This window comes from Thunnus thynnus, chromosome 18 (genome assembly GCF_963924715.1).
Source record: "Thunnus thynnus chromosome 18, fThuThy2.1, whole genome shotgun sequence".
Classification (NCBI taxonomy): domain Eukaryota; kingdom Metazoa; phylum Chordata; class Actinopteri; order Scombriformes; family Scombridae; genus Thunnus; species Thunnus thynnus.
This window is the reverse complement of record NC_089534.1, coordinates 4,070,975-4,098,824: the sequence shown is the minus strand read 5'-3', so window position 1 is coordinate 4,098,824 and position 27,850 is coordinate 4,070,975. Positions and strand designations below refer to the sequence as shown.

The 27,850-nt window shown below is 38.8% G+C and overlaps 4 protein-coding genes across 5 annotated transcripts; all 4 read right to left on the bottom strand.

The window, feature by feature from the left end:
* Nucleotides 1–289: 289 nt before the first annotated feature.
* Nucleotides 290–5,158, bottom strand: LOC137169231 (cytochrome P450 2K1-like). Of its 2 annotated transcripts, XM_067572286.1 has the most exons (9): nt 4,839–5,156; nt 4,546–4,708; nt 4,259–4,408; nt 4,010–4,170; nt 3,699–3,878; nt 2,369–2,510; nt 2,027–2,211; nt 1,320–1,461; nt 290–1,236 (listed from the first exon to the last, which is right to left on the bottom strand). In XM_067572286.1, the coding sequence occupies exons 1-9, from the start codon at nt 5,043–5,045 to the stop codon at nt 1,049–1,051; spliced, it is 1,518 nt and encodes a 505-aa protein (XP_067428387.1). In that variant the 5' UTR covers nt 5,046–5,156; the 3' UTR covers nt 290–1,048. The 2 variants fall into 2 exon arrangements, with proteins under 2 accessions (XP_067428387.1, XP_067428388.1); XM_067572287.1 differs by lacking the exon at nt 4,259–4,408 and having other exon boundaries at nt 4,839–5,158.
* Nucleotides 5,159–7,173: 2,015 nt separating this feature from the next.
* Nucleotides 7,174–11,907, bottom strand: LOC137169233 (cytochrome P450 2K1-like). The gene is made up of 9 exons (XM_067572288.1): nt 11,645–11,907; nt 11,350–11,512; nt 11,065–11,214; nt 10,815–10,975; nt 10,504–10,683; nt 8,741–8,882; nt 8,399–8,583; nt 7,692–7,833; nt 7,174–7,608 (listed from the first exon to the last, which is right to left on the bottom strand). The coding sequence occupies exons 1-9, from the start codon at nt 11,849–11,851 to the stop codon at nt 7,421–7,423; spliced, it is 1,518 nt and encodes a 505-aa protein (XP_067428389.1). The 5' UTR covers nt 11,852–11,907; the 3' UTR covers nt 7,174–7,420.
* Nucleotides 11,908–13,979: 2,072 nt separating this feature from the next.
* Nucleotides 13,980–18,728, bottom strand: LOC137169209 (cytochrome P450 2K1-like). Its single transcript, XM_067572253.1, has 9 exons — nt 18,453–18,728; nt 18,158–18,320; nt 17,871–18,020; nt 17,621–17,781; nt 17,310–17,489; nt 15,547–15,688; nt 15,205–15,389; nt 14,498–14,639; nt 13,980–14,414 (listed from the first exon to the last, which is right to left on the bottom strand). Exons 1-9 carry the CDS (start codon nt 18,657–18,659, stop codon nt 14,227–14,229), a joined length of 1,518 nt encoding a protein of 505 aa, XP_067428354.1. The 5' UTR covers nt 18,660–18,728; the 3' UTR covers nt 13,980–14,226.
* Nucleotides 18,729–20,465: 1,737 nt separating this feature from the next.
* LOC137169210 (cytochrome P450 2K1-like) lies at nt 20,466–25,871 on the bottom strand. The gene is made up of 9 exons (XM_067572255.1): nt 24,871–25,871; nt 24,609–24,771; nt 24,320–24,469; nt 24,070–24,230; nt 23,712–23,891; nt 22,354–22,495; nt 22,012–22,196; nt 21,305–21,446; nt 20,466–21,221 (listed from the first exon to the last, which is right to left on the bottom strand). Exons 1-9 carry the CDS (start codon nt 25,063–25,065, stop codon nt 21,034–21,036), a joined length of 1,506 nt encoding a protein of 501 aa, XP_067428356.1. The 5' UTR covers nt 25,066–25,871; the 3' UTR covers nt 20,466–21,033.
* Nucleotides 25,872–27,850: the final 1,979 nt, after the last annotated feature.

The window sequence follows — 27,850 nt, the reverse complement described above, 5'->3', positions numbered from 1 at the left end:
AACAGCTGGCTTGTTGTAGCAGCCTGAAGGACTCTTTATACACCCATGGAAGGACTGTTAAGGACTGTTGTTAAGCTAATGGGAGAGATGATCTGGACTATGCAGCGCAGCAGCAGCAGGACACCACAAGGGAGCGGCTGGAGAGAGAAGTACCGGAGAAACAACCAGGAGAGTTAGCTTGTTTGTCATTGTTGCTAATGATATCAGACTGGTTAAGCAGCAGCCATAAAGTTCTGTTAACTAACAGATGAAAATTAGGAAATTAATTTGTTTTACACACAAACTCATCAAAAGTTTTAAATTTATTAATTGAAATTCAAGTGAATGGGCCCAAAACTTGAATGATTTTGATGACACAGGTGTGAGCAAGACAGAAATTTCTCACCCTGCAGAAAATTCTCATCCTCACACCGTTGAGATTTGATGTTTTGCCATGACAGAGGAAGTTGCTATAACTTTATTGTACATACTCCAGTCTGCACCAAACTTTACATGTTTGATAAGAGCCCGGCCTGAACACGTCTACAAGACAATATTCCATCAGTGATGCAAACTGGCTGAATAGCGCCCCCTACGAAATTGCAGCAAAGCAGCCCCACCAGCAGGCAAAATAGTGGACAAAGGAAGTGATGTTTAACTCCTTCTTGCGCTGTCTGAAAACAGCCCGGGTCTGAAGACATCTAAATGCCCGTGACAGAAGTCCTTCGATTGCGCCGCGGCCCAACGTGCGCAGAGGTGTGAGGGCCCGTTCATCGCTGCTTGCAGCTTTGATTATTGTTATTATTGAGTATAATGCAGGCAGCAACACAGCTTGGAAGCCCAGTCACCTGTTGTTATTGTATTGTACTTGGTGTAATAATAATCAAAGTGGCAGCAGCAGCAATAAAAATAATTTTATAATTAATAATTACAATCATATACAGTATATTTATTAGTTTGGTCCAGAAGGGCATAGGTGCAGCAGTTCGAGCCATTTTAGCCACTATGTCTGCACATCTCTGCCAGAGATTACTGTCAAACTGCTCAGTCCCCCTCTGGTGCCTCCTCCTCACATACAGGGGACAGCACACAATTTATGAGGTGAAGGGTTAAGGGTAATGCCAACTCGTGGTGTCAGATCCAGCTCATCCTCTGAAACTCCAGGTGGAGTAGTGAAACGAAAGTGCTGCAGGAGGGTGGTGAAGAAGATGAAGAGCTCCATCCTGGCCAGACTCTCTCCGAGACAAATCCTGCGACCTGCAAGAGAGAACAGAAGAAATGTTTTAGCTCATCTGCAAGAACATTAACATCATCAAGAAGTGACGATTAAATTCACCAACCTGCAGAAAAAGGCATGAATGCATCTCGCTTGACAAACTTTCCGTCTTTGTTCAGGAAGTGGGCAGGATGAAAGCTGTGAGGATGCTCCCACTCGCTCTCATCATAGAGGACAGATGTCAGGAGAGGATACACTGTGGTCCCCTGTAGACAACACAGAATTTGAAAAAGCTTTTAATATGCTGAGCAATACATCAACTACAGAGAATATTTCATGTGGCCCAGTTTTGCCACATTTGGATTTTAATTTCACAGTTTTTATTCTGAACATGAAGATGGGTATGGATGACCAACAAGACTCCTTAGAAGATAAAGAAATTAATTAATCAATTAAAGTTACATTTAAAAAATAAAGTAAATTGCATAACTGAAAACTCACTGTGATGATCCTCGTGACATGACAGAAAAAAAATATTTTCTCTAACCTGAGTTTGAACTTTTTGATGGAAGTTTGATGGAGCTCAGGACGCATCCTGACGACAGCCGCGTTACTTCAAATTATTTTACTGTTAAACTTGGAATCAGTGAGAAGATTTTAAAGTAATTTTTAAAGTATTTTGACATCTTTATTACAGTAGACAGAAGATAGGAAACAAGGGAGAAGGAGATGCAACAAAAGTCCACAGCTGGATTTCAACCACAGGTTTTTGGGTTTGCATTTCACATTCAGCATCTTAACATCCTATCCACAAGGACGCCCCAATTTTACCTTTTTAATAAAGTAGCCCTGGAAGGTGATGTCTCGGCTGGTCTTGTGAGGAATAGCCATGGGGGAGATGTTAGCCAGTCTCTGTGTCTCATGGATGATGGCGTTGGTGAAGGGCAGGTTCTTCCTGTCCTCGACCTGAACCTGACGACTTCCTATCACCCTGCTCAGCTCCTCCTGGACCTGGTCTAGAGGATGAAAGCGGGTGAGGACAAATTATGTTTAAATGCATGTTGTTTATTTGTTTCTTTTGCTGTTTTTGTTCGTTTTTATGATGATTTTTGTGTCAGTAAAGCTGGAAAATCTGTTTAGTGATGAACGCTGTTTATACATACGGCTCCTTACCCTGTATTTTTGGATACTTGGCCATAAGCAGAAGTGCCCATCTCAGTGTAGTTGCTGTTGTATCAGTTCCAGCAACAAAGAGATTAAGGACGGTATACAAAAGGTTTTCATTGTGGAAGTGGCTGTTGGTAATCCCAGATTCCTGCATGTTCAGATGAAACAGAGCAGTTACTGAAACAAATCTAATCTAAATCTTTGATATGTAACATTACTTTGAATGACTAACTGAGAATCACAGAGTTTTTGTTTTGATAATGATGGTGGAGGATTCCATTCTTGTCATTAAATGACCAATAAACTGATTTCTTAAATGTCATGTCAACAAGAATCCTGGCTACCATAGTTGGGGTATAGGATTATGGAAACCTGATTTCTCCAGCTAGATTTCTCCTGGACAACATTGATTTCTTGCTTAACTCAACACCAACTAGGATCTCAGGGCTCAGGGGCACTGACAGCTCACCAGAAACATCTTCCTGCTCTTGATATCCATTGAAAACAAATTGTGCACCAGAATCGCACTGGTTGAGGTTTTATGTATGGAATTCCAGACACTATGCAAGAAGTTGGAATTCAGCCAAGAACAAATGCTAACCAAAGAAAACAAAACACTGCAAAACACCATCAGTACTCTCACCAGTCAACTATCATCAGTTACAAAAGAAAAAGAAAGACATGACAGAGGCAATTCTAGATGTACAATCCTGATAAAAGAATTCATGGCAACAAAACTCAACTGGGTACAAGCTACAGTACATCAAAACATCAATATCAAAAAGGTATTCAAACATCAACCATAGACCTCAAAATCTGTCTGTATGCAGATTATGTATCACTCTTTATGGAAAAAAACCTTTCCTCATTGTAAGAGAGCATTAGAACCATTAAAACATTTTCAAATTATTCAATTAACTGGATGAAACCTCCCTCCTTTATATGGACAGAATATGACAGTCCACCAGTTGTCCCAACATCACATATCTTGGTTTAAACATTTACCCCAAGCTGTCACCCCACTGCTCAGTCCAGTAAATGATTTACTATGCTGGATGAACCTGCCTCTCTCAATTATGGGAAGAAAGATGACAATACTTTCAACACTGAACTTTCTTTTCCACAATGATCCCAACACAACCCCATCCTACCCGGTTTGAATATCTGCACGCCATCAATTCTAAGTTTTAGTGGAAAAATAAAACAACCAGAATCAACATGGACCTCATTTGTGGAAAGATAAGGGACATGACTATCTAATGTGGGACACAGAAATAACACAGAATTAAAATAATGGCATGAACATATTTTGATAGGTGATGATATGTTTCCCAACCTCCAGATTTTGTTTTCGGACCAGAAAGGCATCCACAAAACCTCTGCACATCTGGGGATTGAGGGTCTCTTTCAAATGACTGAAAAGCTTTAGGTTCTGTTCCTTGTTGAACTGAGACAACTGCTGGAATTCCTTCCTGTCAGAGAATAATTTGCCGATCCACGGGAACAGGTTGTACAACTGTTGAAAAAAAAAAATTACCAGGAAAGTAAAAAATGAAATTTTGTATTCACTTGAAATATTTTTATGTATTATATATTTTGAAACCACAATGCTGAAAGTATAAGCTTAACAAAAGTATAAAATGATACCTGTATGGATGGGGAACCGATAATTAGAATGATTCTGTTTGTTCGATCTACCAGGGATGTGAACTCTGGATCATCATATTCAAATCTGCTGCCATAGACCATGGAGCAGATAATATTAGAGACTGCATAGTTCATTGGTCGGGTCGTATCAAAAGCCTCTCCTGAAACAACAGAAACAGAGAAAGAATCATTGTTTTTAAAGTCCTAAATGTTGGTTTTCATTGCAGTTGTTAAAATGAAAATGCTTACCTTTGAATTTCTTAAACACTCCTATAAGATATTGACATTCCTCAACGATTTTATCCTCACATGCTTTCTTGCCCATCCCAAAGTCTCTCAGGTTAGTCAAGGCAAAGCGCCTCATCTCTTTCCATGAATCCCCATTGGACCATACAACCCCTGAGATGACGTATTTGAACAAAATATATGTAAACTAATAAGCTGATTGTGGGCAAAGACTATGAATATAAACATGCAAGTGAATAAAAACAGGAACATAATTTGGTAAAAGCTCAGGTTTTTTTTTTATTCCTTACCATGTCCTTGATTAAATTCATCAACAATCAGCATTGGATCTCTTTCTCCAAACTCATCAGCATGGTTGACAAGTGCCTCCTTCACTGTCTTGTATCCTGCTAAGACCACCACTTTCTTGGGTCCCAAATAGACAGTGAACACTGAGCCATATTTCTTGGAAAGCTAAGAACAGAGGCATACTGTCATGACATTTTTTATGCTTAACAGAAACACGGGAAAAAGGAAAAAAGAGACATAATTATTAGCAGACGCAATAAACTAAAAAAAAAAAACTACTATGGCACTTCCTCACCTTCAGTAATGTGTGGAAGGGTTTCTTAAGGTCCAGCTGCAGCAGGTTACCCAGCAGGGGAAGTGGTTTTGGTCCAGGTGGTTCCTTCCTGTCCTCCTGGGAGCTGAAGCTGGAGGAAAAGATGAGGTAGATGAGCAGCAGGACCACCAGAGCCCCCAACAGGGAGACAGAACTGGAGGACTGGAGAAAAAGATTTAACGTCTCCATGAAAAAAGTGTCCTGAAGTTGCAAGTACACTGACAAAATGAGTCTCTTTCTGGTGTATTTAACTCTATTAGTGTTTTGGTGCAGAGGAGGGATCTTTTATGGCTGCCATTAAAAAGTTGCCACAGCCAAGTGTTAAACATTACAAGGACAAATCTCTCTTCAAAGAAACAACATTCAAGGGGAGGCAGGGAGGGGAATAGTTGTTTGGAAACCTGATTTCAAAACAGGTCAGGTCAGAGCACACCCACTGTATCGCACCTACGATGTGCACATATAAAATTGTACGCTCAAACACACAAACACACACGTGCATACTTGTGTGCATGAGGATTAAACACTGATTTGATGATGCACATAAAATACACATGGAATAACAATATCTAATGCAATTCTTATGTTAAAATGTGTCCCTTGTCCACAAATTCATCCAACTTTAACAGATGATATGGAGACAAACATAGTTAAATGAGACACAATAAACGGACGTTTAATATTTCAGTAATGATTCACCTTTTAGCTGGCTCCTGCAATATTATATAATTAACAAAAGTACCAACTTGCTTTCAGGTAGATATAAAATAACCAAGCAAGCACACAGCTGGTGAGATCATTAGCTCAACATTGGAAGGAAAGCAGTAGAAAATAAGTGACTAGCACTATCATGAATTTTATAGATAAACATTATTATAAGGCTACAGCATGTGTGACTGTTATGGCAATAATACAAGCCGTGCAAGTATATGCAAAAGCATACTATTTTAAAAATTTAAAATTAAATGAGGAGAAAACAGAAATCTTATTAATTGGCCCCACAGCAAAGAGGGATGAGCTCTTTAAAAGATTTGGTAACCTGACTCCTTTGAAAGTGACTAAAAAGCATTTTTTCATCTCAGAAATATTGTAAAGGTTCACCTATTCCTAACTCAGCAAGATGCTGAAAAACTAAGTCATACTTTTGTCTTGAGTAAGTTGGACTACTGCAATGCACTTTTTACGGGTCTTCCTAAAAGGTCGATTGAGAGAGTGCACTCTGTGACTAGACTGTTAACAAAAACAAAAAGAGAGAACACATCACTCCTGTCTTGGCTGAACTACACTGGCTCCCTGTGTCATCCAGAATCAATTTTAAAGTCCTCTTAGTTGTTTATAAAGCTCTCAATGAGTTATGGCTGAGCCACATCACAGACTCTTTTTTGTTTTATATTCCTTCACGAGCCCTTAGATCTTCTACTGCAGGTTTGCTTTAGACCCATGAGCCTACCCAAAAGAAAACTGGAGATGCAGCTTTCTTCAATTATGTTTGGGAGCATAACTGTGGAAGGCCTTACCTGAAGACGTTAGAGAAGCAGGCTCGGTTGAAAGCTTTAAACGACACTTATAAACATATCTTTTTAATCTAGCCTTTCTATAGCATGATTTTTGCAACATTTCTTTTGTGCCATATCCCACCATCTTTAAGACACTTTATTCCATTTTAAGGAATTTTTATTCTTTTTTCATGATTGATTATGTCTTTAACTTAAGAGTTTTAGCTGTGTTTCCTTGATAAGCTATTCTTGTCCTCTCCTTTAATGCAATGTGCTGTTTTCCATTTTTCTTGTTTGCCTTCTTTTATTCTAAGCGTGTATTCCTGTTTAATTCTTAATGTCTCTCTTTTCTTTTTTTTTATCTCTTTAATGTGAAACACTTTGAGCTGCATATTTGTATATTATAAGTATAATGCAGGCATTAACACAGCTTGGAAGCCCAGTCACCTGTTGTTGTAATTGTATTGTACTTGGTGTAATAATAATCAGACTGGCAGCAGTGGCAATAAAAATAATTTTATTATTATTAATTACAATTATATACATTATATTTATTAGTTTGGTCCAGAAGGTGCAGCAGCTCGAGCCATTTTAGCCACCATGTGTGCACATCTCTGCCAGAGATTGCTGTCAAACTGCTCAGTCTCCCCCTGGTGCCCGAGTACAGTAAGTGTGAGGTTCAGTTGCTCCAAGTCTGAGGCCAATGTTGGGAATAAGTTCCCCAAATGAAGGATTTAAGTCAACAGGTGGTTGTGATGATGGATATATACATCAAATCATTACATCTTGTAGCGCAGGTTGAGAGGAGGCAAGAATGACTGTTCAAGTAAATGTTTTAACAACTGAACTCTGTTGGCACAGAAAGAACAAAATCCATTGCTGAGACATGAGTTGTTCTGAAACAGCAATTCAACATAGATTGTGTTCATTACATCATTGATGTTGAGTGTATTCATGGTTGTTGCACTACATGGAGTATAACATTGTAGAAATTAGAATCCACTCTCTTAAAAATAACTGAGTTCAAATCATGACACTTGGCCAAGCAGCATTTTCGAGCCCTCCTCCTCACATACAGGGGACAGCACACAGTTTATGAGGTGAAGGGTTAAGGGTAATGCCAACTCGTGGTGTCAGATCCAGCTCATCCTCTGAAACTCCAGGTGGAGTAGTGAAACGAAAGTGCTGCAGGAGGGTGGTGAAGAAGATGAAGAGCTCCATCCTGGCCAGACTCTCTCCGAGACAAATCCTGCGACCTGCAAGAGAGAACAGAAGAAATGTTTCAGCTCATCTGCAAGAACATTAACATCATCAAGAAGTGACGGTTAAATTCACCAACCTGCAGAAAAAGGCATGAATGCATCTCGCTTGACAAACTTTCTGTCTTTGTTCAGGAAGTGGGCAGGATGAAAGGTGTGAGGATGCTCCCACTCGCTCTCATCATAGAGGACAGATGTCAGGAGAGGATACACTGTGGTCCCCTGTAGACAACACAGAATTTGAAAAAGCTTTTAATATGCAGAGCAATACATCAACTACAGAGAATATTTCATGTGGCCCAGTTTTGCCACATTTGGATTTTAATTTCACATTTTTTATTCTGAACATGAAGATGGGTATGGATGACCAACAAGACTCCTTAGAAGATATAGAAATTAATTAATCAATTAAAGTTACATTTAAAAAATAAAGTAAATTGCATAACTGAAAACTCACTGTGATGATCCTCGTGACATGACAGAAAAAAAATATTTTCTCTAACCTGAGTTTGAACCTTTTGATGGAAGTTTGATGGAGCTCAGGAAGCATCCTGACGACAGCCGCGTTACTTCAAATTATTTTACTGTTAAACTTGGAATCAGTGAGAAGATTTAAAAGTAATTTTTAAAGTATTTTGATGTCTTTATTACAGTAGACAGAAGACAGGAAACAAGGGAGAAGGAGATGCAACACAAGTCCCCAGCTTGATTTCAACCATGGGTTTTTGGGTTTGCATTTCACATTCAGCATCTTAACATCCTATCCACAAGGACGCCCCAATTTTACCTTTTTAATAAAGTAGCCCTGGAAGGTGATGTCTCGGCTGGTCTTGTGAGGAAGAGCCATGGGGGCGATGTTAGCCAGTCTCTGTGTCTCATGGATGACGGCGTTGGTGAAGGGCAGGTTCTTCCGGTCCTCGACCTGAACCTGACGACTTCCTATCACCCTGCTCAGCTCCTCCTGGACCTGGTCTAGAAGATGAAAGCGGGTGAGGACAAATTATGTTTAAGTGCATGTTGTTTATTTGTTTCTTTTGCTGTTTTTGTTCGTTTTTATGATGATTTTTGTGTCAGTAAAGCTGGAAAATCTGTTTAGCGATGAACGCTGTTTATACATACGGCTCCTTACCCTGTATTTTTGGATACTTGGCCATAAGCAGAAGTGCCCATCTCAGTGTAGTTGCTGTTGTATCAGTTCCAGCAGCAAAGAGATTAAGGACGGTATACAAAAGGTTTTCATTGTGGAAGTGGCTGTTGGTAATCCCAGATTCCTGCATGTTCAGATGAAACAGAGCAGTTACTGAAACAAATCTAATCTAAATCTTTGATATGTAACATTACTTTGAATGACTAACTGAGAATCACAGACTTTTTGTTTTGATAATGATGGTGGAGGATATAAATTCCATTCTTGTCACTAAATGACCAGTTTACAGTCAACTTTCTCCAATAAACTGATTTCTTAAATGTCATGTCAACAAGAATCCAGGCTACCATAGTTGGGGTATAGGATTATGGAAACCTGATTTCTCCAGCTAGATTTCTCCTGGACAACATTGATTTCTTGCTTAACTCAACACCAACTAGGATCTCAGGACTCAGGGGCACTGACAGCTCACCAGAAACATCTTCCTGCTCTTGATATCCATTGAAAACAAATTGTGCACCAGAATGGCACTGGTTGAGGTTTTATGTATGGAATTCCAGACACTATGCAAGAGGTTGGAATTCAGCCAAGAACAAATGCTAACCAAAGAAAACAAAACACTGCAAAACACCATCAGTACCCTCACCAGTCAACTATCATCAGTTACAAAAGAAAAAGAAAGACATGACAAAGACAATTCTAGCTCTACAATCCTTTAGCATGAGAGACAATCTGGGCTTTTCCAGCATCCCTGAACGCAGCCCCAACAATCAAGAAAACATAATAAAATAATTCATTGCAACAAAATTCAAAGTTCCATAGGAGCAATTCAAAGACATCACATTCCACAAAAAAGAACTGCAAAAATACAAACTTCATTTAAAACAAGCTTACAAACAAGAAAAAAAAATTCTTAATATACAGACTGACATGAACATTTCGTAGATGGTAACAAATCAGAAAAATACCTGGCCAATCATTCACCAAAACAAAGAATAAACAACAATTTCAGTAATTAAGGACTCAGCAGGGAAGCCCATTTACCTTCCTGAGGGAATAAATGATACCTTTCAAGATTTTTAAAGCAATTTGTGTTCATCAGAGCAAGACCCACATACAGAGGACATTAACTGGGTACAAGCTACAGTGCAGCTACAATCCATCAAAACATCAATATCAAAAGGTATTCAAACATCAATCATAGACCTCAAAATCTGTCTTTATGCAGATTATGCATCACTCTTTTTGGGAAAAAACTTCCCTCATTGTAAGGGAGCATTAAAACCATTAAAGCCTTCTCAAATTATTCAATTAACTGGATGAAACCTCCCTCCTCTATATGGACAGAATATGACAGTCCACCAGTTGTCCCAACATCACATATCATGGTTTAAACATTTTCCCCAAGCTGTCACCCCACTGCTCAGTCCAGTAAATGATTTACTACGCTGGATGAACCTGCCTCTCTCAATTATGGGAAGAAAGATGACAATACTTTCAACACTGAACTTTCTTTTCCACAGTGATCCCAACACAACCCCATCCTACCCGGTTTGAATATCTGCACGCCATCAATTCTAAGTTTTAGTGGAAAAATAAAACAACCAGAGTCAAACTAGGATCAACATGGACCTCATTTGTGGAAAGATACGGGACATGACTATCTAATGTGGGACACAGAAATGACACAGAATTAAAATAATGGCTATGAACATATTTTGATAGGTGATGATATGTTTCCCAACCTTCAGATTTTGTTTTTGGACCAGAAAGGCATCCACAAAACCTCTGCACATCTGGGGATTGAGGGTCTCTTTCAAACGACTGAAAAACTTTAGGTTCTGTTCCTTGTTGAACTGAGACAATTGCTGGATTTCCTTCCTGTCAGAGAATAATTTACCGATCCACGGGAACAGGTTGTACAACTGTTGAAAAAAAAAAATTACCAGGAAAGTAAAAAATGAAATTATGTATTCAGTTGAAATATTTTTATGTATTATATATTTTGAAACCACAATGCTGAAAGTATAAGCTTAACAAAAGTATAATATGATACCTGTATGGATGGGGAACCCCCAATTAAAATGTTTCTGTTTGTTCGATCTACCAGGGATGTGAACTCTGGATCATCATATTCAAATCTGCTGCCATAGACCATGGAGCAGATAATATTAGAGACTGCATAGTTCATTGGTTGGGTCGTATCAAAAGCTTCTCCTGAAACAACAGAAACAGAGAAAGAATCATTGTTTTTAAAGTCCTAAATGTTGGTTTTCATTGCAGTTGTTTAAAATGAAAATGCTTACCTTTGAATTTCTTAAACACTCCCATAAGATATTGACATTCCTCAACAATTTTATCCTCACATGCTTTCTTGCCCATCCCAAAGTCTCTCAGGTTAGTCAAGGCAAAGCGCCTCATCTCTTTCCATGAATCCCCATTGGACCATACAACCCCTGAGATGAAGTATTTGAACAAAATATATGTAAACTGATAAGCTGATTGTGGGCAAAGACTATGAATATAAACATGCAAGTGAATGAACACAGGAACATAATTTGGTAAAAGCTCAGGTTTTTTTCATTCCTTACCATGTCCTTGATTAAATTCATCAGCAATCAGCATTGGATCTCTTTCTCCAAACTCATCAGCATGGTTGACAAGTGCCTCCTTCACTGTCTTGTATCCTGCTAAAACCACCACTTTCTTGGGTCCCAAATAGACAGTGAACACTGAGCCATATTTCTTGGAAAGCTAAGAACAGAGGCATACTGTCATGACATTTTTTATGCTTCACAGAAACACGGGAAAAAGGAAAAAAGTGACATAATTATTAGAAGACACAACAAACTAAAAAAAAAAAAAACTACTATGGCACTTCCTCACCTTCAGTAATGTGTGGAAGGGTTTCTTAAGGTCCAGCTGCAGCAGGTTACCCAGCAGGGGAAGTGGTTTTGGTCCAGGTGGTTCCTTCCTGTCCTCCTGGGAGCTGAAGCTGGAGGAAGAGATGAGGTAGATGAGCAGCAGGACCACCAGAGCCCCCAACAGGGAGACAGAACTGGAGGACTGGAGAAAAAGATTTAACATCTCCATGAAAAAAGTGTCCTGTAGTTGCAAGTACACTGACAAAATGAGTCTCCTTCTGGTGTATTTAACTCTATTAGTGTTTTGGTGCAGAGGAGGGATCTTTTATGGTTGCCAGTAAAAAGTTGCCACAGCCAAGTGTTAAACATTACAAGGACAAATCTCTCTTCAAAGAAACAACATTCAAGGGGAGGCAGGGAGGGGAATAGTTGTTTGGAAACCTGATTTCAAAACAGGTCAGGTCAGAGCACACCCACTGTATCGCACCTACGATGTGCACATATAAAATTGTACGCTCAAACACACAAACACACACGTGCATACTTGTGTGCATGAGGATTAAACACTGATTTGATGATGCACATAAAATACACATGGAATAACAATATCTAATGCAATTCTTATGTTAAAATGTGTCCCTTGTCCACAAATTCATCCAACTTTAACAGATGATATGGAGACAAACATAGTTAAATGAGACACAATAAATGGACGTTTAATATTTCAGTAATGATTCACCTTTTAGCTGGCTCCTGCAATATTATATAATTAACAAAAGTACCAACTTGCTTTCAGGTAGATATAAAATAACCAAGCAAGCACACAGCTGGTGAGATCATTAGCTCAACATTGGAAGGAAAGCAGTAGAAAATAAGTGACTAGCACTATCATGAATTTTATAGATAAACATTATTATAAGGCTACAGCATGTGTGACTGTTATGGCAATAATACAAGCCATGCAAGTATATGCAAAAGCATACTATTTTAAAAATTTTAAATGAAATGAGGAGAAAATAGAAATCTTATTAATTGGCCCCACAGCAAAGAGGGATGAGCTCTTTAAAAGATTTGGTAACCTGACTCCTTTGAAAGTGACTAAAAAGCATTCTTTCATCTCAGAAATATTGTAAAGGTTCACCTATTCCTAACTCAGCAAGATGCTGAAAAACTAAGTCATACTTTTGTCTTGAGTAAGTTGGACTACTGCAATGCACTTTTTACGGGTCTTCCTAAAAGGTCGATTGAGAGAGTACACTCTGTGACTAGACTGTTAACAAAAACAAAAAGAGAGAACACATCACACCAGTCTTGGCTGAACTACACTGGCTCCCTGTGTCATCCAGAATCAATTTTAAAGTCCTCTTAGTTGTTTATAAAGCTCTCAATGAGTTATGGCTGAGCCACATCACAGACTCTTTTTTGTTTTATGTTCCTTCACGAGCCCTTAGATCATCTACTGCAAGTTTGCTTTAGACCCATGAGCCTACCCAAAAGAAAACTGGAGATGCAGCTTTCTTCAATTATGTTTGGGAGCATAACTGTGGAACGCCTTACCTGAAGACGTTAGAGAAGCAGGCTCGGTTGAAAGCTTTAAACGACACTTATAAACATATCTTTTTAATCTAGCCTTTCTATAGCATGATTTTTGCAACATTTCTTTTGTGCCATATCCCACCATCTTTAAGACACTTTATTCCATTTTAAGGAATTTTTATTCTTTTTTCATGATTGATTATGTCTTTAACTTAAGAGTTTTAGCTGTGTTTCCTTGATAAGCTATTCTTGTCCTCTCCTTTAATGCAATGTGCTGTTTTCCATTTTTCTTGTTTGCCTTCTTTTATTCTAAGCGTGTATTCCTGTTTAATTCTTAATGTCTCTCTTTTCTTTTTTTTTATCTCTTTAATGTGAAACACTTTGAGCTGCATATTTGTATATTATAAGTATAATGCAGGCATTAACACAGCTTGGAAGCCCAGTCACCTGTTGTTGTAATTGTATTGTACTTGGTGTAATAATAATCAGACTGGCAGCAGTGGCAATAAAAATAATTTTATTATTATTAATTACAATTATATACATTATATTTATTAGTTTGGTCCAGAAGGTGCAGCAGCTCGAGCCATTTTAGCCACCATGTGTGCACATCTCTGCCAGAGATTGCTGTCAAACTGCTCAGTCTCCCCCTGGTGCCCGAGTACAGTAAGTGTGAGGTTCAGTTGCTCCAAGTCTGAGGCCAATGTTGGGAATAAGTTCCCCAAATGAAGGATTTAAGTCAACAGGTGGTTGTGATGATGGATATATACATCAAATCATTACATCTTGTAGCGCAGGTTGAGAGGAGGCAAGAATGACTGTTCAAGTAAATGTTTTAACAACTGAACTCTGTTGGCACAGAAAGAACAAAATCCATTGCTGAGACATGAGTTGTTCTGAAACAGCAATTCAACATAGATTGTGTTCATTACATCATTGATGTTGAGTGTATTCATGGTTGTTGCACTACATGGAGTATAACATTGTAGAAATTAGAATCCACTCTCTTAAAAATAACTGAGTTCAAATCATGACACTTGGCCAAGCAGCATTTTCGAGCCCTCCTCCTCACATACAGGGGACAGCACACAGTTTATGAGGTGAAGGGTTAAGGGTAATGCCAACTCGTGGTGTCAGATCCAGCTCATCCTCTGAAACTCCAGGTGGAGTAGTGAAACGAAAGTGCTGCAGGAGGGTGGTGAAGAAGATGAAGAGCTCCATCCTGGCCAGACTCTCTCCGAGACAAATCCTGCGACCTGCAAGAGAGAACAGAAGAAATGTTTCAGCTCATCTGCAAGAACATTAACATCATCAAGAAGTGACGGTTAAATTCACCAACCTGCAGAAAAAGGCATGAATGCATCTCGCTTGACAAACTTTCTGTCTTTGTTCAGGAAGTGGGCAGGATGAAAGGTGTGAGGATGCTCCCACTCGCTCTCATCATAGAGGACAGATGTCAGGAGAGGATACACTGTGGTCCCCTGTAGACATCACAGAATTTGAAAAAGCTTTTAATATGCAGAGCAATACATCAACTACAGAGAATATTTCATGTGGCCCAGTTTTGCCACATTTGGATTTTAATTTCACATTTTTTATTCTGAACATGAAGATGGGTATGGATGACCAACAAGACTCCTTAGAAGATATAGAAATTAATTAATCAATTAAAGTTACATTTAAAAAATAAAGTAAATTGCATAACTGAAAACTCACTGTGATGATCCTCGTGACATGACAGAAAAAAAATATTTTCTCTAACCTGAGTTTGAACCTTTTGATGGAAGTTTGATGGAGCTCAGGAAGCATCCTGACGACAGCCGCGTTACTTCAAATTATTTTACTGTTAAACTTGGAATCAGTGAGAAGATTTAAAAGTAATTTTTAAAGTATTTTGATGTCTTTATTACAGTAGACAGAAGACAGGAAACAAGGGAGAAGGAGATGCAACACAAGTCCCCAGCTTGATTTCAACCATGGGTTTTTGGGTTTGCATTTCACATTCAGCATCTTAACATCCTATCCACAAGGACGCCCCAATTTTACCTTTTTAATAAAGTAGCCCTGGAAGGTGATGTCTCGGCTGGTCTTGTGAGGAAGAGCCATGGGGGCGATGTTAGCCAGTCTCTGTGTCTCATGGATGACGGCGTTGGTGAAGGGCAGGTTCTTCCGGTCCTCGACCTGAACCTGACGACTTCCTATCACCCTGCTCAGCTCCTCCTGGACCTGGTCTAGAAGATGAAAGCGGGTGAGGACAAATTATGTTTAAGTGCATGTTGTTTATTTGTTTCTTTTGCTGTTTTTGTTCGTTTTTATGATGATTTTTGTGTCAGTAAAGCTGGAAAATCTGTTTAGCGATGAACGCTGTTTATACATACGGCTCCTTACCCTGTATTTTTGGATACTTGGCCATAAGCAGAAGTGCCCATCTCAGTGTAGTTGCTGTTGTATCAGTTCCAGCAGCAAAGAGATTAAGGACGGTATACAAAAGGTTTTCATTGTGGAAGTGGCTGTTGGTAATCCCAGATTCCTGCATGTTCAGATGAAACAGAGCAGTTACTGAAACAAATCTAATCTAAATCTTTGATATGTAACATTACTTTGAATGACTAACTGAGAATCACAGACTTTTTGTTTTGATAATGATGGTGGAGGATATAAATTCCATTCTTGTCACTAAATGACCAGTTTACAGTCAACTTTCTCCAATAAACTGATTTCTTAAATGTCATGTCAACAAGAATCCAGGCTACCATAGTTGGGGTATAGGATTATGGAAACCTGATTTCTCCAGCTAGATTTCTCCTGGACAACATTGATTTCTTGCTTAACTCAACACCAACTAGGATCTCAGGACTCAGGGGCACTGACAGCTCACCAGAAACATCTTCCTGCTCTTGATATCCATTGAAAACAAATTGTGCACCAGAATGGCACTGGTTGAGGTTTTATGTATGGAATTCCAGACACTATGCAAGAGGTTGGAATTCAGCCAAGAACAAATGCTAACCAAAGAAAACAAAACACTGCAAAACACCATCAGTACCCTCACCAGTCAACTATCATCAGTTACAAAAGAAAAAGAAAGACATGACAAAGACAATTCTAGCTCTACAATCCTTTAGCATGAGAGACAATCTGGGCTTTTCCAGCATCCCTGAACGCAGCCCCAACAATCCAGAAAACATAATAAAATAATTCATTGCAACAAAATTCAAAGTTCCATAGGAGCAATTCAAAGACATCACATTCCACAAAAAAGAACTGCAAAAATACAAACTTCATTTAAAACAAGCTTACAAACAAGAAAAAAAAATTCTTAATATACAGACTGACATGAACATTTCGTAGATGGTAACAAATCAGAAAAATACCTGGCCAATCATTCACCAAAACAAAGAATAAACAACAATTTCAGTAATTAAGGACTCAGCAGGGAAGCCCATTTACCTTCCTGAGGGAATAAATGATACCTTTCAAGATTTTTAAAGCAATTTGTGTTCATCAGAGCAAGACCCACATACAGAGGACATTAACTGGGTACAAGCTACAGTGCAGCTACAATCCATCAAAACATCAATATCAAAAGGTATTCAAACATCAATCATAGACCTCAAAATCTGTCTTTATGCAGATTATGCATCACTCTTTTTGGGAAAAAACTTCCCTCATTGTAAGGGAGCATTAAAACCATTAAAGCCTTCTCAAATTATTCAATTAACTGGATGAAACCTCCCTCCTCTATATGGACAGAATATGACAGTCCACCAGTTGTCCCAACATCACATATCTTGGTTTAAACATTTTCCCCAAGCTGTCACCCCACTGCTCAGTCCAGTAAATGATTTACTACGCTGGATGAACCTGCCTCTCTCAATTATGGGAAGAAAGATGACAATACTTTCAACACTGAACTTTCTTTTCCACAGTGATCCCAACACAACCCCATCCTACCCGGTTTGAATATCTGCACGCCATCAATTCTAAGTTTTAGTGGAAAAATAAAACAACCAGAGTCAAACTAGGATCAACATGGACCTCATTTGTGGAAAGATACGGGACATGACTATCTAATGTGGGACACAGAAATGACACAGAATTAAAATAATGGCTATGAACATATTTTGATAGGTGATGATATGTTTCCCAACCTTCAGATTTTGTTTTTGGACCAGAAAGGCATCCACAAAACCTCTGCACATCTGGGGATTGAGGGTCTCTTTCAAACGACTGAAAAACTTTAGGTTCTGTTCCTTGTTGAACTGAGACAATTGCTGGATTTCCTTCCTGTCAGAGAATAATTTGCCGATCCACGGGAACAGGTTGTACAACTGTTGAAAAAAAAAAATTACCAGGAAAGTAAAAAATGAAATTATGTATTCAGTTGAAATATTTTTATGTATTATATATTTTGAAACCACAATGCTGAAAGTATAAGCTTAACAAAAGTATAATATGATACCTGTATGGATGGGGAACCCCCAATTAAAATGTTTCTGTTTGTTCGATCTACCAGGGATGTGAACTCTGGATCATCATATTCAAATCTGCTGCCATAGACCATGGAGCAGATAATATTAGAGACTGCATAGTTCATTGGTTGGGTCGTATCAAAAGCTTCTCCTGAAACAACAGAAACAGAGAAAGAATCATTGTTTTTAAAGTCCTAAATGTTGGTTTTCATTGCAGTTGTTTAAAATGAAAATGCTTACCTTTGAATTTCTTAAACACTCCTATAAGATATTGACATTCCTCAACAATTTTATCCTCACATGCTTTCTTGCCCATCCCAAAGTCTCTCAGGTTAGTCAAGGCAAAGCGCCTCATCTCTTTCCATGAATCCCCATTGGACCATACAACCCCTGAGATGAAGTATTTGAACAAAATATATGTAAACTAATAAGCTGATTGTGGGCAAAGACTATGAATATAAACATGCAAGTGAATAAAAACAGGAACATAATTTGGTAAAAGCTCAGGTTTTTTTTTTATTCCTTACCATGTCCTTGATTAAATTCATCAGCAATCAGCATTGGATCTCTTTCTCCAAACTCATCAGCATGGTTGACAAGTGCCTCCTTCACTGTCTTGTATCCTGCTAAAACCACCACTTTCTTGGGTCCCAAATAGACAGTGAACACTGAGCCATATTTCTTGGAAAGCTAAGAACAGAGGCATACTGTCATGACATTTTTTATGCTTCACAGAAACACAGGAAAAAGGAAAAAAGTGACATAATTATTAGCAGACACAACAAACTAAAAAAAAAAAAAACTACTGTGGCACTTCCTCACCTTCAGTAATGTGTGGAAGGGTTTCTTAATGTCCAGCTGCAGCAGGTTACCCAGCAGGGGAAGTGGTTTTGGTCCAGGTGGTTCCTTCCTGTCCTCCTGGGAGCTGAAGCTGGAGGAAGAGATGAGGTAGATGAGCAGCAGGACCACCAGAGCCCCCAACAGGGAGACAGAACTGGAGGACTGGAGAAAAAGATTTAACGTCTCCATGAAAAAAGTGTCCTGAAGTTGCAAGTACACTGACAAAATGAGTCTCTTTCTGGTGTATTTAACTCTATTAGTGTTTTGGTGCAGAGGAGGGATCTTTTATGGTTGCCAGTAAAAAGTTGCCACAGCCAAGTGTTAAACATTACAAGGACAAATCTCTCTTCAAAGAAACAACATTCAAGGGGAGGCAGGGAGGGGAATAGTTGTTTGGAAACCTGATTTCAAAACAGGTCAGGTCAGAGCACACCCACTGTATCGCACCTACGATGTGCACATATAAAATTGTACGCTCAAACACACAAACACACACGTGCATACTTGTGTGCATGAGGATTAAACACTGATTTGATGATGCACATAAAATACACATGGAATAACAATATCTAATGCAATTCTTATGTTAAAATGTGTCCCTTGTCCACAAATTCATCCAACTTTAACAGATGATATGGAGACAAACATAGTTAAATGAGACACAATAAATGGACGTTTAATATTTCAGTAATGATTCACCTTTCAGCTGGCTCCTGCAATATTATATAATTAACAAAAGTACCAACTTGCTTTCAGGTAGATATAAAATAACCAAGCAAGCACACAGCTGGTGAGATCATTAGCTCAACATTGGAAGGAAAGCAGTAGAAAATAAGTGACTAGCACTATCATGAATTTTATAGATAAACATTATTATAAGGCTACAGCATGTGTGACTGTTATGGCAATAATACAAGCCATGCAAGTATATGCAAAAGCATACTATTTTAAAAATTTTAAATGAAATGAGGAGAAAATAGAAATCTTATTAATTGGCCCCACAGCAAAGAGGGATGAGCTCTTTAAAAGATTTGGTAACCTGACTCCTTTGAAAGTGACTAAAAAGCATTCTTTCATCTCAGAAATATTGTAAAGGTTCACCTATTCCTAACTCAGCAAGATGCTGAAAAACTAAGTCATACTTTTGTCTTGAGTAAGTTGGACTACTGCAATGCACTTTTTACGGGTCTTCCTAAAAGGTCGATTGAGAGAGTACACTCTGTGACTAGACTGTTAACAAAAACAAAAAGAGAGAACACATCACACCAGTCTTGGCTGAACTACACTGGCTCCCTGTGTCATCCAGAATCAATTTTAAAGTCCTCTTAGTTGTTTATAAAGCTCTCAATGAGTTATGGCTGAGCCACATCACAGACTCTTTTTTGTTTTATGTTCCTTCACGAGCCCTTAGATCATCTACTGCAAGTTTGCTTTAGACCCATGAGCCTACCCAAAAGAAAACTGGAGATGCAGCTTTCTTCAATTATGTTTGGGAGCATAACTGTGGAACGCCTTACCTGAAGATGTTAGAGAAGCAGGCTCGGTTGAAAGCTTTAAACGACACTTATAAACATATCTTTTTAATCTAGCCTTTCTATAGCATGATTTTTGCACCATTTCTTTTGTGCCATATCCCACCATCTTTAAGACACTTTATTCCATTTTAAGGAATTTTTATTCTTTTTTCATGATTCATTATGTCTTTAACTTATGAGTTTTAGCTGTGTTTCCTTTTTAAGCTATTCTTGTCCTCTCTTTTAATGCAATGTGCTGTTTTCCATTTTTCTTGTTTGCCTCCTTTTATTCTAAGAATGTATTCCTGTTTAATTCTTAATGTCTCTCTTTTGTTTTTTTTTTAATCTCTTTAATGTGAAACACTTTGAGCTGCATATTTGTATATTGTAAGTATAATGCAGGCATTAACACAGCTTGGAAGCCCAGTCACCTGTTGTAATTGTATTGTACTTGGTGTAATAATAATCAGACTGGCAGCAGTGGCAATAAAAATAATTTTATTATTATTAATTACAATTAAATACATTATATTTATTAGTTTGGTCCAGAAGGTGCAGCAGCTCGAGCCATTTTAGCCACCATGTGTGCACATCTCTGCCAGAGATTGCTGTCAAACTGCTCAGTCTCCCCCTGGTGCCCGAGTACAGTAAGTGTGAGGTTCAGTTGCTCCAAGTCTGAGGCCAATGTTGGGAATAAGTTCCCCAAATGAAGGATTTAAGTCAACAGGTGGTTGTGATGATGGATATATACATCAAATCATTACATCTTGTAGCGCAGGTTGAGAGGAGGCAAGAATGACTGTTCAAGTAAATGTTTTAACAACTGAACTCTGTTGGCACAGAAAGAACAAAATCCATTGCTGAGACATGAGTTGTTCTGAAACAGCATTTCAGCATAGATTGTGTTCATTACATCATTGATGTTGAGTGTATTCATGGTTGTTGCACTACATGGAGTATAACATTGTAGAAATTAGAATCTACTCTCTTAAAAATAACTGAGTTCAAATCATGACACTTGGCCAAGCAGCATTTTCAAGCCCTCCTCCTCACATACAGGGGACAGCACACAGTTTATGAGGTGAAGGGTTAAGGGTAATGCCAACTCTTGGTGTCAGATCCAGCTCATCCTCTGAAACTCCAGGTGGAGTAGTGAAACGAAAGTGCTGCAGGAGGGTGGTGAAGAAGATGAAGAGCTCCATCCTGGCCAGACTCTCTCCGAGACAAATCCTGCGACCTGCAAGAGAGAACAGAAGAAATGTTTCAGCTCATCTGCAAGAACATTAACATCATCAAGAAGTGACGGTTAAATTCACCAACCTGCAGAAAAAGGCATGAATGCATCTCGCTTGACAAACTTTCCGTCTTTGTTCAGGAAGTGGGCAGGATGAAAGGTGTGAGGATGTTCCCACTCGCTCTCATCATAGAGGACAGATGTCAGGAGAGGATACACTGTGGTCCCCTGTAGACAACACATAATTTGAAAAAGCTTTTAATATGCTGAGCAATACATCAACTACAGAGAATATTTCATGTGGCCCAGTTTTGCCACATTTGGATTTTAATTTCACAGTTTTTATTCTGAACATGAAGATGGGTATGGATGACCAACAAGACTCCTTAGAAGATAAAGAAATTAATTAATCAATTAAAGTTACATTTAAAAAATAAAGTAAATTGCATAACTGAAAACTCACTGTGATGATCCTCATGACATGACAGAAAAAAAATATTTTCTCTAACCTGAGTTTGAACCTTTTGATGGAAGTTTGATGGAGCTCAGGACGCATCCTGACAACAGCCGCGTTACTTCAAATTATTTTACTGTTAAACTTGGAATCAGTGAGAAGATTTTAAAGTAATTTTTAAAGTATTTTGACATCTTTATTACAGTAGACAGAAGACAGGAAACAAGGGAGAAGGAGATGCAAAAAAAGTCCACAGCTGGATTTCAACCACAGGTTTTTGGGTTTGCATTTCACATTCAGCATCTTAACATCCTATCCACAAGGACGCCCCAATTTTACCTTTTTAATAAAGTAGCCCTGGAAGGTGATGTCTCGGCTAGTCTTGTGTGGAAGAGCCATGGGGACGATGTTAGCCAGTCTCTGTGTCTCATGGATGACGGCGTCGGTGAAGGGCAGGTTCTTCCTGTCCTCGACCTGAACCTGACGACTTCCTATCACCCTGCTCAGCTCCTCCTGGACCTGGTCTAGAAGATGAAAGCGGGTGAGGACAAATTATGTTTAAATGCATGTTGTTTATTTGTTTCTTTTGCTGTTTTTGTTCGTTTTTATGATGATTTTTGTGTCAGTAAAGCTGGAAAATCTGTTTAGTGATGAACGCTGTTTATACATACAGCTCCTTACCCTGTATTTTTGGATACTTGGCCATAAGCAGAAGTGCCCATCTCAGTGTAGTTGCTGTTGTATCAGTTCCAGCAGCAAAGAGATTAAGGACGGTATACAAAAGGTTTTCATTGTGGAAGTGGCTGTTGGTAATCCCAGATTCCTGCATGTTCAGATGAAACAGAGCAGTTACTGAAACAAATCTAATCTAAATCTTTGATATGTAACATTACTTTGAATGACTAACTGAGAGTCACAGAGTTTTTGTTTTGATAATGATGGTGGAGGATATAAACTCCATTCTTGTCACTAAATGACCAATTTACAGTCAACTTTCTCCAATAAACTGATTTCTTAAATGTCATGTCAACAAGAATCCTGGCTACCATAGTTGGGGTATAGGATTATGGAAACCTGATTTCTCCAGCTAGATTTCTCCTGGACAACATTGATTTCTTGCTTAACTCAACACCAACTAGGATCTCAGGACTCAGGGGCACTGACAGCTCACCAGAAACATCTTCCTGCTCTTGATATCCATTGAAAACAAATTGTGCCCAAGAATCGCACTGGTTGAGGTTTTATGTATGGAATTCCAGACACTATGCAAGAGGTTGGAATTCAGCCAAGAACAAATGCTAACCAAAGAAAACAAAACACTGCAAAACACCATCAGTACTCTCACCAGTCAACTATCATCAGTTACAAAAGAAAAAGAAAGACATGACAGAGGCAATTCTAGATCTACAATCCTGATAAAAGAATTCATGGCAACAAAACTCAACTGGGTACAAGCTACAGTACATCAAAACATCAATATCAAAAAGGTATTCAAACATCAACCATAGACCTCAAAATCTGTCTTTATGCAGATTATGTATCACTCTTTATGGAAAAAAACCTTTCCTCATTGTAAGAGAGCATTAGAACCATTAAAACATTTTCAAATTATTCAATTAACTGGATGAAACCTCCCTCCTCTATATGGACAGAATATGACAGTCCACCAGTTGTCCCAACATCACATATCTTGGTTTAAACATTTTCCCCAAGCTGTCACCCCACTGCTCAGTCCAGTAAATGATTTACTATGCTGGATGAACCTGCCTCTCTCAATTATGGGAAGAAAGATGACAATACTTTCAACACTGAACTTTCTTTTCCACAATGATCCCAACACAACCCCATCCTACCCGGTTTAAATATCTGCACGCCATCAATTCTAAGTTTTAATGGAAAAATAAAACAACCAGAATCAACATGGACCTCATTTGTGGAAAGATAAGGGACATGACTATCTAAGGTGGGGCACAAAAGTGACACAGAATTAAAATAATGGCTATGAACATATTTTGATAGGTGATGATATGTTTTCCAACCTCCAGATTTTGTTTTCGGACCAGAAAGGCATCCACAAAACCTCTGCACATCTGGGGATTGAGGGTCTCTTTCAAACGACTGAAAAGCTTTAGGTTCTGTTCCTTGTTGAATTGAGACAACTGCAGGATTTCCTTCCTGTCAGAGAATAATTTGCCGATCCACGGGAACAGGTTGTACAACTGTTGAAAAAAATAAAACAACAACAACAACAACAACAAAAAAACACAACACATCAGTATGTAAAATAAAATATCATTATCACAAAAATAAATAATGAAATTATTCAGTTGACACATTTTATGTATTTTGAAACCACAATGCTGAAAGTATAAGCTTAACAAAAGTATAAAATGATACCTGTATGGATGGGGAACCCCCAATTAGAATGTTTCTGTTTGTTCGATCTACCAGGGATGTGAACTCTGGATCATCATATTCAAATCTGCTGCCATAGACCATGGAGCAGATAATATTAGAGACTGCATAGTTCATTGGTTGGGTCGTATCAAAAGCTTCTCCTGAAACAACAGAAACAGAGAAAGAATCATTGTTTTTAAAGTCCAAAATGTTGGTTTTCATTGCAGTTGTTTAAAATGAAAATGCTTACCTTTGAATTTCTTAAACACTTCCATAAGATATTGACATTCCTCAATGATTTTATCCTCACATGCTTTCTTGCCCATCCCAAAGTCTCTCAGGTTAGTCAAGGCAAAGCGCCTCATCTCTTTCCATGAATCCCCATTGGACCATAAAACCCCTGAGATGAAGTATTTGAACAAAATATGTGTAAACAGATAAGCTGATTGTGGGCAAAGACTATAAACATATGAAACATGCAAGTGAATAAAAACAGGAACGTAATTTGGCAAAAGCTCAGGTTTTTTTTTATTCCTTACCATGTCCTCTATTCATTTCCCGCACAATCAGCATTGGATCTCTGTCTCCAAACTCGTCAGCATTGTTGACAAGTGCCTCCTTCACTGTCTTGTATCCTGCCAAGACCACCACTTTCTTGGGTCCCAGATAGACAGTGAACACTGACCCATATTTCTTGGAAAGCTAAGAACACACACAGGAAAACAGACAGGATGTTAGAATTGCAGGAAAAACTAACTACCCTAAAAAAAAAAAAAAAAAAGTCCTATGGTACTTCCTCACCGTCAGTAACGTGCTGTAGGGTCTCTTGAGGTCCAGCTGCAGCAGGTTACCAAATAGGGGGAATGGTTTTGGTCCTGGAGGATCATTCCCATCTGCCTGGGAAGATGAGATGAGGTAGACCAGCAGCAGGACTACAAGAGCCGCCAACAGGGAGAGAGAACTGGAAGACTGGAGAAATATATCTAATAACCCCATAACTTTAAAACAAACTGTATCCTTCCCAGTGTGCTGACACAATATGTTCCCTGCCCTGTTTCCTTTAGCTCTGTGAGTGTTTTCGTAAGGAGAGAAGCCTTTTTGTAGCTGCCAGTGAGAGAAAGGTCCAGCCCACGGGTAGGGCCAAAGTATAGAAGTATAGAAAGGTTCACCCGGAAAAAAGTAGTAAATGACTGTCGTTATCAGGTGCTTTCAGCACATAGTGCTTTATTTGTTGTTGGATTTTAAAAAGATAAGCTTGCACTTCTGTTATCTTGAATGGCATGTCTTAATGTTGACTTGTAATCAGAAAAGGGAGAGTAATTGAGTCTATAGGTTACAGGAACAAGTGACATAAAGATTTACCCAGGCAGGCAACTCTGACCCAGTGATATTTCGCTGATGCTTGTTTCAACTGTGAGTGGAGGTTTTAAGAAAAAGTCATAAATCATTTTACTTGTTTTTTGTGAAGTTTTAAAATGTGTAAATAAGTATCTCTGTTTTTGCTGCTCCAGAACATTAACTGGTTGTTTTAAAGTTCTTTGAAGCCTATGTACAGTGAGTACTTTTGATATCCCTTACCTCCCTTTGTCACATCCTGCCTGGTTTTTGGGACTCTTTGTGTTCTTTTGGTTTCCTGTGTTGCACTTCTGTTCAGTCCTTTTGGTCAGTTGACTTTGCTCTTTCATGTTATTTGAGTTGTTTCTCAGGAAGACTATTAGATTATTGGTTAGCTTGTAGTTCTGTGTTTCTGGGTTCATTTATTCAGAGACAGTTTGGTTTATGCTGGGATGTTGAGTGGTGTTTTCTGGGTTTTGGTTTGCTCTGTTTCCCTTGTGTGATCTTCACATCTGTACTCATCCGCTCCTCCTCTCACCTGCCCTGCATTACCCTCGTTAGCCCTGCCTTGCTCTGTGATTTCCCCACACTTGTCCTCTATCAGCCTCATCAATCCTGCCCTGCTCCTAGTGTCTTTCCCAGCCAATCACTCCCAGCCTGCCCTTGTGTCTTGCCACCTGTTCCCTGTTGTCTATTAGTTCAGTTAGTATATAAGTCTTGGTTTGCAGTTTGCAGATCCTCTGTTCTGTCCAATATGTTTTTTTCTGTTTGCTGTTCTGTCAGCTTTTGGTTTTGCTGCTCACTCCAAATAAAGAGTTTTCTTGAGAACTGCTTCGCCTTTGGTCTCTGCATTTGGGTCCATTCCCGCTACTCATTGTGACACCCTTCACTTCAGGGACGTTTTCAAAGGTGGACTTGCAATGGAGTATTTTTATATTGTAGTCTGAATACTAACTGAAACTAACTTGACCCTCTAAAAATGCTTTTCTCACTGGCTCTGTTAGGGAAATTTTCTTCAGAAAGAGGCACATAAAGACATAAAGAAAGCATTAAACATTGTTACTTGTTGAAGCAGTTGTAGACACTGTACAATCCATCACACCATCAGTAACAATTATACAAATGTCCAAACACAAACAAAAATACAATCATCTTGTATTTTTGGAGAGAAAGCATGTTGTTCAGTTGGCCCTTTCTTCAAAGCCAGCCCTTTCTCTAAAGATTGTGAACCCAAACTAGACAGCTTTATACCTCTCTAGAAGCAAAGCTAAAAACAGTCTGGTCCCTAAATGGACACTTCCAGAAACCGTTACACCTTCTGACAAACAAGTATGGTCACACGATCTAACAGAGACCTCATGGTCAATCAATAACTTCAAACTTGGCAATCCTTTAACTTTATCTTGTCTAGGTACCTCATGATCCACACAGTCTCTAAAACAGTAGGCTTAAGACAAAGATATATCTAGCTAACCCCAGAGGTCAGCAAGAAATCCTCAGATAGAAACAAGTTCAAGAGTTCAACTAGCCTAGGAGTAGGATTTCTTCACCAACATGTATCCCCAAAATGACAATGACATTACATCACATTCAGTTGATAACAAACATTGACCTCTTAGTTTAAAAACATTTGTAACATATAGCCTATACAAAAGATTTATAAAATGATAACCTACTATTTAACCTACTACAATTTTCTTTCACAGCTCTTAACAGCGCCATCATTGTCAGACAGTTTTTTTTCTTGTTGACAAAGTTTAATAACATGCCTTGGTGTTCTTTCATATTTGCAGGTTAGTAGTGTGTGCCCGATTAGCTAGCTACCAGTGTTTTAACTGTACTCATCGCTTTCACTCACCCTTCCCCATGAAGTTCACGGGTTACGGGATGAAAGTAAGAGAAGGGGCATTTGTCTCCCCAAGTTTGTTATTAAGAAGGAACATTAGTGCTGTTTTACAGGGCAACTCGTGTTGCCTGAGAGGAGGCACTGTCTTAAAGGCTAATGTCAGAGAGCGAGAGAGAAAAGTCTCCTGTGTGCAGTAAATCTCACAGATTACCTGAAAGACTGTAACATGATTGTGTGCAGTCTTAGTGAGTAAGATGAGCATTGATACATATCAACGCTCCATTTGCAAAGTTACCTCTACTTTCTCTTCGTGATGGTATCAGATTCTTTGGCCATCCATTCTGTAGCCTTGGTCGCTAAGGTTGTCGCTAAGGTTGTTCCACAGGCTGTTCATGTTGTCCACTCACATATTTTTGAATCAGAGTTGGGCTCGAACATGAACAGATGTATTTGAAAAGTTTATATTTCAGGTAAAGAAGGAGAAAAAGAAGCAAAATCCAACTACTACTGTTTGTTTACATAGCCTCCACATCTGGAGTCTGGGGCAGTTTCTGGGAGCTAATCAGTCAGAACAGGTGGTCTCATCAGGAGACAGGAGCC